Consider the following 14,535-nt stretch of genomic DNA (forward strand, 5'->3'; position numbering starts at 1 on the left):
TCCTCTGTGTTTCCATGTGACAGATGAGATATTTTCCAGTGAACCCGCTCTTCTTTGAGGTGATGCTCCTCTCTCACTCTCTCCCTCTCTCACTCTCTCCCTCTCTCTTTCTCTCTTTCCCTTTCTGAGCTGGCTGACTCCTCGTCAGTAGCCCCAAGGCTCTCATTCTGATGCGCTTCCTACATGATCAGCCCTACATACAAATACATGTGTTTGTCCCCTGGAGAATCTAGAACAGTCCCCACTCTGTTTTACCATGGGATTTCATGAGCTGTGTCAAGTGTAGACGACAGTCCGCAACGATTCAAACTGTTACGCGTTGATAGTCCTAGTCATATGTAAAACATATTTATGCAGCGTTTGGCGACGTGCATCTCCAACATTCTATTAAAGATGCATTGCTCAACTGAATAATGACATGATGGTGCACTGTGTTATTGTTCCATGTTAAAGACATGGCAGCTTATTGTAAGGGACTCAATGTATTGTAATATGGTGAATTATACGGACTTGTTAAGCCAAGATTCATGAAATAGCAATTTATGAGTACAAAACGCTTGTTGAACAATTACATTATTCTATTCTAATTCTATTTATTCTTTGTGTGGGATTTCTTTTTTCCAAATGTCATTAAAAATCTGCTTGATTTTCACATTGTTGCAACGTACCTGTTGCACTCCTCTCTGTACCCGTTGCGAGGTTGTAGTGCAGAAAGGAGAATCCAGCTTTGTGAAAGGGGTATCAGAGAGACTACAGTGCCTTCAAAGTTTTGACACCCCTTGACTTTTTCCACATTTTGTTACAGCCTGTAACACAATACCCCATAAATCAACTCAGGAGTCAAAATATGCTAAGTTACATGGACTCCCTCTGTGTGTAATAATAGGGTTTAACATGAGATGACGACCTCATCTCTGTACCCCACACACACAATTATCTGTAAGTTCCCTCAGTTGAGCAGTTAATTTCAAACACAGATTCAACCACAAAGACCAGGGAGGTTTTATAATGGGGCAAATCCAATTCAACACATTACTGAGTACCACTCTCCATATTTTCAATCATAGTGGTGGCTGCATCATGCCATGGGTATGCTTGTAATCGTTAAGGATTGGGGAGTTTTTCAGGATAAAAAATAAATGGAATAGACCACATGCTGAACTAGGTTCTCCTCTAGGATTTTGCATGTTTTCCACCAGACTCTGGGAGATTAAATCACCTTTCAGCAGGACAAAAACGAGGCCAAATCTACACTGGAGTTGGTTACCAAGAAGATGGTGAATGTTCCTGAGTGGCAGAGTTACAGTTTATACTTTAATCTACTTAAAATTATATGGTAAGACCTGAACATAGTTGTTTAGCAATGATCAACAACCAACTTGACAGAGCTTGAATAATTTTGAAAAGAATAATGGGCAAATGTTACACAATCCCGGTGTGGAAAGCTCTTAGGGATTTACCCAGAAAGATTCACAGTTATAAATGCGGCCAAAGGTTATTCTAACATGTATTGATTGACTCATGCGGTTGAATCTAATCAAGATATATCAGTGTTAATAAAATGTTCTTCCACTTTGACAGAGTATTTTGTGTAGATCATTGACAAAAAAAAATTACAAATCAATTTTAATCCCACTTTGTAACGCAACAAAATGTGGAGAAAGTCGAGGGGTGTGAATACTTTCTGAAGTCACTGTAATCTCTAATCAAAGGCTACTATATGAAAGGATATATTTCCAAGTACCACTGCTTTTGTTCACTCCCAGTCGCTGTCATTCTTTAATGATATTATGAATCCCTGATAAGCGCCTTTAGAGGACATTTACCTCGCAGGTCACACACCGCTCTGTCTGTGGTTTCATGGCACTCTGATAATGGAGAGACATTACAGGCCATCTCCAGCAGGTCTCTGTCCACAGCCGCTGCCTCGGGCCTCACCACTGGTCCTCCAGAGCCCCCACTGCCAACCATTAAGATTTATCTTGGCAAAACGACAACTAGAATGGGTTTTATGCAGCGCTCTCTCTGCCTGCTGCCTTGGACAGAATGCCTCGCTCCAGTGTAGGGTACCGTTCTCCTCCGCCTCCTCATTGTTGCCTAGGGGCCATCAGTGACCAACACGGTAGGAGCTTTTATCCTTTTCTTCATCTGTCTGTGGGCACAGAGGGGAAGAAATGTGTTCTCTCTCTTTAACACTAGAACTGCCGTTCGGCCACTAACGTGTGATATTATACACTTAAAAAACATCTCCCCCCCAAAAAGCGATGTCATGCTCCTTCCCTGACTTTTCAGAAATGTTTGTATTTTACATTGCACATTTGTCAGAATTTAGAAATCACAAACAGAAAAGAGCATTTTTTACATGTAAAAAAAAAAAAGATTCCCAACCAAACGGTCAAGATAATGCACTGTAGGACATTGATACCCAGCTAGGCACTAATGCGTCTCTATCTCCTCACTGAATGAATGACAAATGGATGAATGGGTGATAACTGTGCTTGTTACTTCACAATTGAATTTAAATTAGGCCTAACTGAATGATGAGTTTGAAGAGGTTAATTTAATTTAGAAAGACAATTGTGTAATGATGAGTTTGTTATGCCTTTTATCAGCTTTGGCACTCAGTCAAATAATTTGACCTTGCAGGTTGATTATCATTTTCTTTTAAATTTGACTTTTCTTTTCTTTTACATTTAATAAGCTGTTTTATTTACTAGAACTCTAACTAATGTATTGTAATGGTAACAAAAACATGCTGCGTGTTGCAATAGAATAATGCAAAACATATCCTTGACTATCCCAAGTTGATGAGCGAAGGGAAGCAAGCGATGCCAGCCCACTGAATGAATGACAAATTGATGAATGGGCATGTTACTTCACAATCAAATTTAAATTAGGCCTAACTTAATGATAAGGAAGGTGAAGAGATGGATTTAATTTAGAACAACAGTAGTGTAATGATGAGTTTGTCATGCCTATCATCGTTGGCCCTCGTGTTAATAATTTGACTGCATGCCTTGTGGGTTGATACCATTCTTATGTTTTACTTTGTAAAAATACGCTTTTAAGGGACTGTTTTTTTTTTACTATAATGCTATTACATGTATTGTAAGGGAAACAAAAACACGTACACCTTTGGAATAATGTGAAACATGTCCTTGTCTCTAAGTTGATGAGCAAGGGGAAACAAACGATGCCAGTCAGCCTGCACAGCCGGAACTACACCTAAACTCAAAAAAACTAATTTCACACATAGTTAGCCTGTAGACAAGATTAAATTGGCAATAGTCTGATTGACAGTATTATTAGGTGTCAAATTGTACATGAAGAGATGGGCGCAACTTGTAATTTGCAGACGCAGGGAAGGGAGCATCACTTTATCAAATCCTCCTTCAGACTCACATGCAGGTAAAACATTTAGATTTCTATATAGTATCAGAAAGGGTTTATATTGCCCTTACATTTGTCAACTAACTCTCAAAATTCAAGAGTTGCAGCTCTATTTCCAAAATTTCACTTCAAGAATATCTGCACTGTCCCAGCGTTCAGCACATGACCACTGGCGTGGCAGCGTCGCTCTGGCTGCTAAGCAGACTAGTAACATACTGTACATTTAATTTATTTTCTTATTTCCACACTGTTTCCTTTGACCTGGCAAAACTAAATTCTAATGGACTTCTTTGATGAACTAGTGGTTTGTTGTTTTTACTTCTAGATTATAGCAGGGTTATTGAACTTTGACCCTACGAGGTCCGGAGCCTGCTGGTTTTCTGTTCTACCTGACCATTAATTGCAGACACCTGTTGTCCCAGGTCTAAATCAGTCCCTGATTAGAGGGAAACAATGACAAAACTACCAGTGGATCTGGCTTCGACGTCCAGAGTTGAGGTTGAGGGGCCTACAGTAACATAAACTCATGTAAATGCTGTTATTTTGTTTGAAATAGTTATTTCTGTCAACACAACCAAATTCTTCTTCTTCTGATAGAATATATGAAATGCATTTATTACACTGTTAGAATGCATATGTTCTTGGCTGGAAGTATCCAAAATTGGCTTTAGGACTTTGTAGAATTAAACAAAACATATCCTTCACTATTTTAACAATTAACTATTGTTATATTTCTACATGGATATATTTCCCATGAATATTTCTTCATGCATTTCATGCTTTATAGTTGTTTATGTAGTATTTATCAAGCGTAGGTGCTTTATGTTTGCACACCTTGTGGGTTGATATGCATCTAATGCGTAATCTAAATGAGACACCCGTCAACGTTCTCAACGTGCTCTAGCGGGTACTTATAGGCTGAAGGCAATGCGGTTCTAGTGTTAAAAGCCTACAGTCTTCATTTTCCATTTGCCTTCTCTCGTCATCTGATTCCATTCGGAGGTATGGTTTTTCCAGGTTAAACTTTAAACGGCCCCAAAAGGTTACGCTTATGCAAAGATCTTGAATAGAAAGGGATGAAATAAAAAATATCTAGCATAGCGCTGGAGAGAAACGCAGCGACTCGGAGGAGTACGTGGGGAGCGTTGTGACCAGGCTGCGGCATTAGGTATGCATGTGGGCCATGGATGGGAGCGAGCTCTCATGTAGCGATGAGGGGGAAGGGATGGTTTGAGGGAGGGAGGAGGTAAACAACCATAGCTCATACTGTATCTCTCCACTCAGCCCCTGCATTTCTCTCCCCGTTCCCCTGCCTCTCTCTCCCCGTTCCCCTGCCTCTCTCTCCCCGTTCCCCTGCCTCTCTCTCCCCGTTCCCCTGCCTCTCTCTCCCCGTTCCCCTGCCTCTCTCTCCCCGTTCCCCTGCCTCTCTCTCCCCGTTCCCCTGCCTCTCTCTCCCCGTTCCCCTGCCTCTCTCTCCCCGTTCCCCTGCCTCTCTCTCCCCGTTCCCCTGCCTCTCTCTCCCCGTTCCCCTGCCTCTCTCTCCCCGTTCCCCTGCCTCTCTCTCCCCGTTCCCCTGCCTCTCTCTCCCCGTTCCCCTGCCTCTCTCTCCCCGTTCCCCTGCCTCTCTCTCCCCGTTCCCCTGCCTCTCTCTCCCCGTTCCCCTGCCTCTCTCTCCCCGTTCCCCTGCCTCTCTCTCCCCGTTCCCCTGCATCTCTCTTCCCGTTCCCCTGCCTCTCTCTCCCCGTTCCCCTGCCTCTCTCTCCCCGTTCCCCTGCCTCTCTCTCCCCGTTCCCCTGCCTCTCTCTCCCCGTTCCCCTGCCTCTCTCTCCCCGTTCCCCTGCCTCTCTCTCCCCGTTCCCCTGCCTCTCTCTCCCCGTTCAGGTCCTTTTTTTTCCAAGTGTGTGTTTTATAATGGTAGGCTATAATCCCCTCCAATACACCAATACAAAAACTTTTGTAGCTTATATATACATAGTGCAAATCTTGTACGCTAGCAGCAGAAAATATTTGCATTTAGCGAGCAAGGCCTCTTCACGATGCCTCCTCTGCCTTTGCAACTTCTGCACTGTACCCCAACAGGGTCTCTACCCACCTGTGTGTGTGCCAGCCAACTTTGCCAACCAACACACCCATTAAAGGGAATCTCTCATGTGAAGCCGTGCATTTCCCTCCTACTCTGCCAGTGTCACTCATCACCCAGCCCCTTCAGCAGCGCAGCACGCCGCCGCTTCCTCTGTCGGGATTGATGACAGCCACAATGTCACAAAGTGGAGACAATCTGTCATTTGTCATCCCCCTGCCCCGGCGGTGCCTCACTGAGCCAAGATGGCTAGCGTTCTTTCATTCTCTTCTTTTAGTCAATCTTGACAACAGATCATTTTTTAGGTTTGGGCTGAAAGGTTCAGCCTGCGAGCACTTAGCAGAACAAAATACACTCTTGTGGAACATCGTTAGTGGAACTTTTTTGTACTTTGAAGCGAGACCATTCACTGGAAGCTCTTGGAGTACTTGTAAGTTTGGACAAAATCTTACTGCCCCCCCCTCCTATGTTCACCTGAACCTCTCAAAGTATTTCTGAACCTCCAACCTTGTGCTCCTCTGGCAAAAGCAGGCGACCCATCGATCCAACACCTTGGGCAACACATCAGTCCCTCTACCTTCGTGACATTTTTTTCCCTGATTGGAGAGACTGTGAGGAGCACTTTCACATTTATTTTCCATTTTCTTTGCGCTCGCTCTCCACCGCCGCTCCCCGAGACAGATCGAGTCCTGACATTTGCAGGGAAATGGGCTGTGCCACCGCGCTTTGTCAAATCTCACAGCTGTTTGGGGAAGGGTTTCAATCGCCCGCTCTCCCGGGTGGGCACATGAAACACAGACCCTTTTTAGAAAGGCGCAAGCGTTTTAAATGAAAAAGGAGATGGAAGTGGTCTTTCCCCTATTTGTCAAAGTCCCCAAGCAAGAATTGGATTTGAACATCGGGACAGGGTTAGTGAAAGTAAATGCCATTTTGCATTGCCTTGAGAAACTCAAGTTTTAAACTCCTTTAAAAAGTCATACTGTGCACACTATCTCTTCAGTCTCTGTAGGCCTCTCTGTCTTTGTAGTAGGCCTTGCTAAGACTATGCATATCGAGCTAAACTAGAGCTCTTTATTTGATTTCACAGCTTACCATTCTATCTCAAGGTGAGGAATACACTTAGTTATTCCTGTCCAATCTGTCACTGCTGCTGCTGTCAGCACGTTCATTCTATTATTTATTTATTTATTTCCTTTTTATTTCACGGTAACTCTATAGTCCCCTGATTGCATGCAGATGGTGAAACCTTGGCCTGTGAGCGTTTGTCACCTCCCAAGCATTGATGTTGTCTGGATGTTGTCTGTATGTTGTCTGGATTGTTCTATTTCTATTGTCGTTAACTTTGACACCCTCTATTTAGCTCTCTTTATTCAAAACTAAGAAAGAGAATGAGAAAAAATAAACAAGTAAATGAAGTCAACAAAAACACGCAAATTGCAGAAACTTGTTTTTTTTCTAATTCTGCCAAATTAAACAAGCGTCGACACCGCCAGGGCCCTAATGTCAACCATTAAACACTAAGATTCAATTACAGAGTAGGAGTAGTACTTAATCTTTCCCAGGGTAGCCATTGTTCACATTGCACCCTGCGCTCCAAGACGGAAGGAAGCCATGCTAGAAACCGAAGCTCCCGCTCCTCCAACCCCATACTAAATCACCTATTACCCAGCAAGATGACAAGGTGCATTAAATGTCACTTTTCACGGCAAACAAATTTGGAGGAACAGTTAAAACTATTAGCTTCCTGTCGAGGGCCTCCCACTCAAATAGATGTTTGGTGGCAGCGGGGAGTCGGGCACTGCCATACGGAGCGAGCCGGCTGCGAAATCGAATCCAAGCAGATTGATTCGGCGACTGTGGCGGGAGAGCTTCATTAACTCATAGCTGTCCATTAGCCACTAGTCATTCTCTCCGGCTTTTTAGGGATCACATGCCGTCTCCGCGCTGAGCGGCTGTGTTTACCACAGTAAAGGCAGAGGGAAAGACAATTATACCCCGCCACGCTTCTCCCATCAGGCCAGGTAGAACACCATTAAGTGGAGGCTGAACACTCAAGCTGTTAACCACCTTGAGAAAATCACATTCCGCCTCACCAAACTCTAAGAATCCTCTCTGCCACGGCAAAGAAGATGGGCCATATAATAATCCAGTATTGTCCTTCCCTTCACACATTTTCCATTGTTTTCTCCTTTGTGTTATTGTTTTTCTTTATCTGAGACCCTTTTTATCTCGCATCTAGCCGGTGATCCATGACGCGTTTGTGCTGGAGTTTTGCCTCCAATTTAAAAGAAACCGGGCATGACTTGTCTCCCGCTCGGCAACATGAATTCACTAAATTGGCTCAATAGAGTTTCTGCGATAACCATCTCCTTCTGTAATTTCAAAAGGCTCTTCCCAGACACTTTAATTTGTTCCTTAAGTGCAAAGAGGGAAAGAGGAGAGCGCGACCACTCAGTGACAAATCTCTGCCTCCCAGGCTCGCCTCGCAATTGAGAGGAATGCAGATTTAAATGACAAGAGGCAGTAAATTCCAAAGCGGGTGTTTGCAAAGCGCTACAGTGTCTAAGATTTAAGCTCCCACAGTTAGTTATATTGCACCCTTCTTCAGAGTGGTATTACTGTCTGAAATCCCCTTGTAGTAAATCAGATTATATTAATTGCAGATATACATTTGCATTCACTTGAAATACCTGCTCGTTTAAGACACCAAACAGACCCAATATTGGCTTATCCGCTGAGTCTATTTGCATCCAATTGGATATTGTGGAATTTATCTATGTCTGCTTAATTTTCTAATAAATCTCTTGAAATTATTACAATGAATTGGATGCAGAGACTTCTCACTACTGTAGTAGAGTTAATAAATCTGATCTCTGCTGAATTAGCTCTCAAAGAGAAAGCCCAATCACTAGGGCCTGGGGAGATTTGTTCAAACACACTATGAAAATAGCCTTAATTACACTGAACAAAAATATAAACGCAACATGCAACAATTTCAAAGTTACAGTTCATATGAGGAAATCAATCAATTTGAAAGACATTCATGTATGGATTTCACATGTTGATCACAGATCTTTTAAAAAAAGGTAGGGGCTGTTTAATCAGCTTCTTGACATGCCACACGTGTTCAGTGGATGGATTATCTTGGCAAAGGAGAAATGCTCATTAACAGGGATGTAAACACGTTTTTTCAAAAAATCTGAGCAATAAGCTTTTTGTGAGTATGAAACATTTCTGTGTTTCTTTATTTCAGGTCCAACACTTTTTACATATTTTTGTTCAGCACTTACACTCTGAGACGTTGAGTTGAGAATCTCCACCATGTACAGTGCTAGTCATGTAGTCTTCACCTGTAGACAAGGTCTGTGTCATCCCACCTCGGCCTGTTCGGATGACCGCTCTCCCCATGTCTGCAGTTCTGCATGTCAGAAGTGCACATCAGGCTGATGAAAGCCAGCAGGAGAAATGCTGTGGAGTACAGCCTGGAGCAGGGAGAGCAGAGCGCTAGGTTATATAGGGAAGCAGGGAGGATGCTAGGTTATATAGGGAAGCAGGGACGATGCTAGGTTATATAGGGAAGCAGGGAGGATGCTGGGTTATATAGGGAAGCAGGGAGGATGCTGGGTTATATAGGGAAGCAGGGAGGATGCTAGGTTATATAGGGAAGCAGGGAGGATGCTAGGTTATATAGGGAAGCAGGGAGGATGCTAGGTTATATAGGGAAGCAGGGAAGATGCTAGGTTATATAAGGAAGTAGGGAGGATGCTAGGTTATATAGGGAAGCAGGGAGGATGCTAGGTTATATAGGGAAGCAGGGACGATGCTAGGTTATATAGGGAAGCAGGGAAGATGCTAGGTTATATAAGGAAGTAGGGAGGATGCTAGGTTATATAGGGAAGCAGGGAGGATGCTAGGTTATATAGGGAAGCAGGGAGGATGCTGGGTTATATAGGGAAGCAGGGAGGATGCTAGGTTATATAGGGAAGCAGGGAGGACGCTAGGTTATATAGGGAAGCAGGGAGGATGCTAGGTTATATAGGGAAGGTGGCATCATCTCCAAGGTGGATACAGCACATGTGGGGGCAAGAGCGAGAGTTCTAGAACTTTAGATACCAAAGGATTAGAGTTAATCTACAAATTAAAAATGGACCTGCCTGTGGATATTTCTCAGAACTTTAGCTCAACCTGACAGTTGGAGAAGACCCACTTGCATTACTCATTCACAGTGTGCAGCGGTAAAACCCCTCCGGCGAAATAGGGTGAAAGAGCAAAATATAGTTTCTCTTCTCTTCCATTCGTATAAATGCTGGATCGACTGACCTTGAGTGTCTAAAGAGACGGGTGGGCGGCAGAGAGGGGGGGGAGAGAGGGTGATATGACTTTCATTCATTTATGTTTAATGCTCTGACTGCAAGATGGGGTCGGGCCCCGTTTTAGACCACTTAACGCTGGGGGGGGGGGGGGGGGGGCTCCATTAGAGAAGGCCAACTCCTAGCTCCCCCCACCCACCCCTCGGGAGAAAGTGAACAAGAAGAGCAGTCAGATTGCATTCTAATGCATCTGGCTGCATTCAAATGGACATTGGTCACTGCAAATGGAGCCTGGAGAATATGGACACTTTGGATGGGATTCGGAAGCATTCACTACCCACCTGGAAATGAGAAATTCTCAGGTACATGTTGCCTGGGCAGTGTCCCATTTAGATTTTTGCTATTTGCTGCTGATGGTTGGTAAGGAGGCTGGGGTGTAAGGAGGCTGGGCTGTTTTCACTCAGGAGTCGTTAGTGAGGAATAGCCAGGACAGGGTTGGCATCGCTACAGTGTTTTGGTGGAAAGTTGGCTCTCGCCAGAGAATGCAGGGTCCTATGCCTGCCTCGTAGACCCCGGTATCACAGCGCCATCTCAGGGCTGGCAAAATGTCTGGCACCCCTCACTGACAGCCTTGGCTTGCAAACGGGGCATACACTACTTTCTCAGCCCCCCATAAAAGCACAGTGATCACGACACAGAGGGGGACTGATGGGCGCTTGTGGGGAGTGGCTGGCCCCTAATGAAGGCTTCACCAAGGTCTCTCTGTTACTGCCAGCTGGGCGCTTGCAAAGGCACCGTTCACACACACGCTCTTTGTCGAGCCATACAGCTGGAGCGCTGAGGAAAAGCAACATTAGTGAGAGAGAGCGCTCTGAAATGCTACGATTTGGCCTGATTAAGCTTGTAGAGGAAAAGGAGCTAAGTGGAAGATGGATCCCATTTGTAAACCCAATGTTTTTACTTTGAAAGTATGTCTTAAGTGCTATGAACTCAATGCAAGCTTTCAGTTTAAAAGGAAAGGGTGAGTCCATTGGAAAGCAGACGTTCTTATTGGTTATCTGCCTCATTGGCCTGTTTGCAGTTCTCTCCAATGAGTGTATTTAGAGTATAGAATACTAGTGGCTGATGCCATATGTATTTCTATGGATCTGCCCCACTCTCTATCACACGGGTTTCAGCCTTCTGAAACTACACCACTGTTTCCTAAGATGACAAACCCTTTGTTAACCTCCCTTGGCCCCTGTGTTGCTCCTGCCGAAAACACAGCAGCCCCCTTTCTGTGACAACTACATTTAACGTCTACTCTACAGTCTCCCCCTGCAATGGAGGACAAGCCATAGCTGAACTGGACTGGGGAGACTTTAAGTATCCAATCTGCTTTAAAGTATTGTCTGTCTGTCTGTGCGTAGGGCTGTTGTCCTAGCCACTGACATGGGGCCCCAGGAGACTATATTAGCAGGGAGTGGGCCAGCAGGTACTGTATTTAAGGGTGTCCTTGTTTCCTATAATCTCCCTCTGTTGGCCAACCTAATGCCCTGCCCTAAGAGTCAGGATCTGGCCCAACCTAACACCCTGCCCTAAGAGTCAGGATCTGGCCCAACCTAACGCCCTGCCCTAAGAGTCAGGATCTGGCCCAACCTAACGCCCTGCCCTAAGAGTCAGGATCTGGCCCAACCTAACGCCCTGCCCTAAGAGTCAGGATCTGGCCCAACCTAACGCCCTGCCCTAAGAGTCAGGATCTGGCCCAACCTAACGCCCTGCCCTAAGAGTCAGGATCTGGCCCAACCTAACGCCCTGCCCTAAGAGTCAGGATCTGGCCCAACCTAACGCCCTGCCCTAAGAGTCAGGATCTGGCCCAACCTAACGCCCTGCCCTAAGAGTCAGGATCTGGCCCAACCTAACGCCCTGCCCTAAGAGTCAGGATCTGGCCCAACCTAACGCCCTGCCCAAAGAGTCAGGATCTGGCCCAACCTAACGCCCTGCCCTAAGAGTCAGGATCTGGCCCAACCTAACGCCCTGCCCTAAGAGTCAGGATCTGGCCCAACCTAACGCCCTGCCCTAAGAGTCAGGATCTGCCCCAACCTAACGCCCTGCCCAAAGAGTCAGGATCTGGCCCAACCTAACGCCCTGCCCTAAGAGTCAGGATCTGGCCCAACCTAACGCCCTGCCCTAAGAGTCAGGATCTGGCCCAACCTAACGCCCTGCCCGAAGAGTCAGGATCTGGCCCAACCTAACGCCCTGCCCTAAGAGTCAGGATCTACGCCTGTGTTTACATGACACTGGGGGATATGGCATCAAAATATACTGTGTAGCCTCTGGGTTGAATGAGGAGAAAGGTAGCTAGTTTGTCGCACTGTTTGGATGCAGACTAGATTTCTTCTCCGCTGTCCATCTCCACTTCATGAGGAGACATGAATTGCGAGCCACAGCAAGACCTGATGTGATGTAAGAGAACAACCACAGCAGACCTGGGTTCAAATCGCAGGCTCAATGAAATCCATAATAATATTTGAAATAAAACAAATCTTAGTTGGAGCCAGGTATGAACCAGATCATGTCAATATGAGGCTTGATATAAAACAAATCTTAGTTGGAGCCAGGTATGAACCAGATTATGTCAATATGAGGCTTGATATAAAACGAATCTTAGTTGGAGCCAGGTATGAACCAGATTATGTCAATATGAGGCTTGATATAAAACAAATCTTAGTTGGAGCCAGGTATGAACCAGATTATGTCAATATGAGGCTTGATTATGATACTTATTTAGCATATTGCTTACTGTATCACTAGCTTTTCAGTGTTTTCCCCTGTGACCCTTTCTTCTTTCTATTGTGATTGGTATGAAACCAGGAAACTGGCCAAGAAGCGCAAGGAGACCCTGAGCAGCACGCGACAGGAGATGACGGTGATGGTGAACTCCATGGACAAGAGCTACACGGAGCAGGGCACCAACTGTGATGAGGCCATCTCCTTCATGGACACCCACAGCCACACACTCAACGGGAGAAGTGAGTGTCTAACACCAGTGCATTGTGGGTTGGCGGCGGGGAGTATGGAAGGCTTTTCACACTGAGCTGAACCCAGCCAAACCAAGCTGTACATAGCTGGCCTGGTTACACATTCACAATAGCCACTGGAACCGTAGTGGAAAGGACAATGTGAAAAGAAAAACATTTTTGGTTTAGGTGGGCACAGTAGTGTGAAAAGGCTATAGGTAACATAGATTAACACTGGTACATTAGAGCAATTTCTTTAAATTCTAAACAAATTCTGTTTTATCAATGATCAAGTCATGTGAAAGGCTCTTGCAAAACCCTCGATACCCAAGCAGGTTAGAAATGTCTTCAGTTTTGTTTACTTATTAATTTGCCGATACAGCATCTAAATAAGGACTTATCGTCTCAGTTCTTCCTCCCTTCATTTTCCCAAGCTGTCAATGCCTTAATCTTTGTTTTTGATCCTGTGCCTATTTCAAACCCTTCTTACCTCTTACTAGCCTTTTATTTCCTTCTATGGGTATCCCATGTTGACACATGAGGGGGGTAGATCAACGTTTTTTAAAAATAAGATTAATTTAGAAGATGCTCTTATCCAGAGCGATTTACAGGATTGATTAGGGTTAAGTGCATTGCACAAGATAGATCTTTCACCTAGTCGGTTTGGAGATTCGAATCAACAAGCTGTCTGTTACTGGCCCAACGCTCTTAACCGCTAGGCTACCTGCTTCCCTATATCTTCCCCATCTGTCATGCTTCCACCCCCTCTGGCCTTCCTCCTCACCCCAGGGACAGCTGACCCTGGCTGAGGTACAATCCCCTAATTCCCCCCCCACCAACGGTGGTCCCCAGGCCCAAACATTAGTCAGTCTCTATTGCTCGGCATGCTGAGTCAGCGGCTCTCATCACCATCTGATTTCCCCCTTGTACCCCCCCCCGGTTCCAAATGCCCTTATCCCTCACAACTATATGACAATAAGACTTCATTATGAGGATCTCCATAATCATATTCTCTATATTTCTTAGACCTTCTTATATCTCTGTTACTGGAGAGTAAATAAGCTACAACCATGATGTTTTCTGTCTTTCAACTCTGAAGGCTAAGAGGTGCCAGGGTCACTAGGCATTTTTTCTTTCTCTCCTTACCGCCACGCGCGCCTCACCTGTCTGTCAAAAGCAGAAAGGGGACAGGAGCGAGAACGAGTCTTGGATCGTTTGGCGCTCATTTAATATTGCAAGAGGGGAGTGTCATTTCAGCCTGACAGGGCCGGCTGACGTGTCGCCGGGCAGATTGGAGTGACCTGGGAAACACTGGGGATAAATAAATAAACATGCTCTCATTGGACGACAGAGCCATTCAGCCGTGACCTTATCCCGCTGTCTATCGCAATATCCTTGACTAACAGCAGGGTCACTGGAGGCAACTTATGTCAGAATGCCTGATGGAGACCGACAAACACAGCAACGGATCGCTCAGTGTACTGTGCCGGCTTTACCAACAAACCGACTGAACTTTATTGATTTGGCTGAATATGTTGTATGAACACAGCCCGTTGTTGTTACTTATTCAAAAATACAGTCATTAAAAAGCATTGGCGTATTTGTATCCATATGCGTAGCCAGAACAGTGAATAGTGAAATGTCTTAGTTTCTTGACATTATTCCACTTGTTAAATTGACTCTGTCAGGGGACATGCAAAAGCTACAAGCCTTTCCTAATGGCTTCAACACACACTTCCTCCTTGATTCTGTTTTT

General features: G+C 45.0%; 1 protein-coding gene across 10 annotated transcripts in view; it reads left to right on the plus strand.

Moving 5' to 3' along the window:
* The window catches only part of LOC110535264 (receptor-type tyrosine-protein phosphatase mu), a 319,507-nt gene that overhangs the window by 240,942 nt on the left and 64,030 nt on the right, over positions 1–14,535 (plus strand). For all 10 annotated transcript variants that reach the window (XM_036934852.1, XM_036934853.1, XM_036934855.1 and 7 more), the window contains one exon: positions 12,634–12,791. In XM_036934852.1, coding sequence (XP_036790747.1) covers positions 12,634–12,791 — 158 coding nt within the window. The remainder of the gene's footprint in view (positions 1–12,633; positions 12,792–14,535) is intronic.

The sequence above is a fragment of the Oncorhynchus mykiss genome, chromosome 11 (assembly GCF_013265735.2).
Source record: "Oncorhynchus mykiss isolate Arlee chromosome 11, USDA_OmykA_1.1, whole genome shotgun sequence".
Taxonomy (NCBI): Eukaryota; Metazoa; Chordata; class Actinopteri; order Salmoniformes; family Salmonidae; genus Oncorhynchus; species Oncorhynchus mykiss.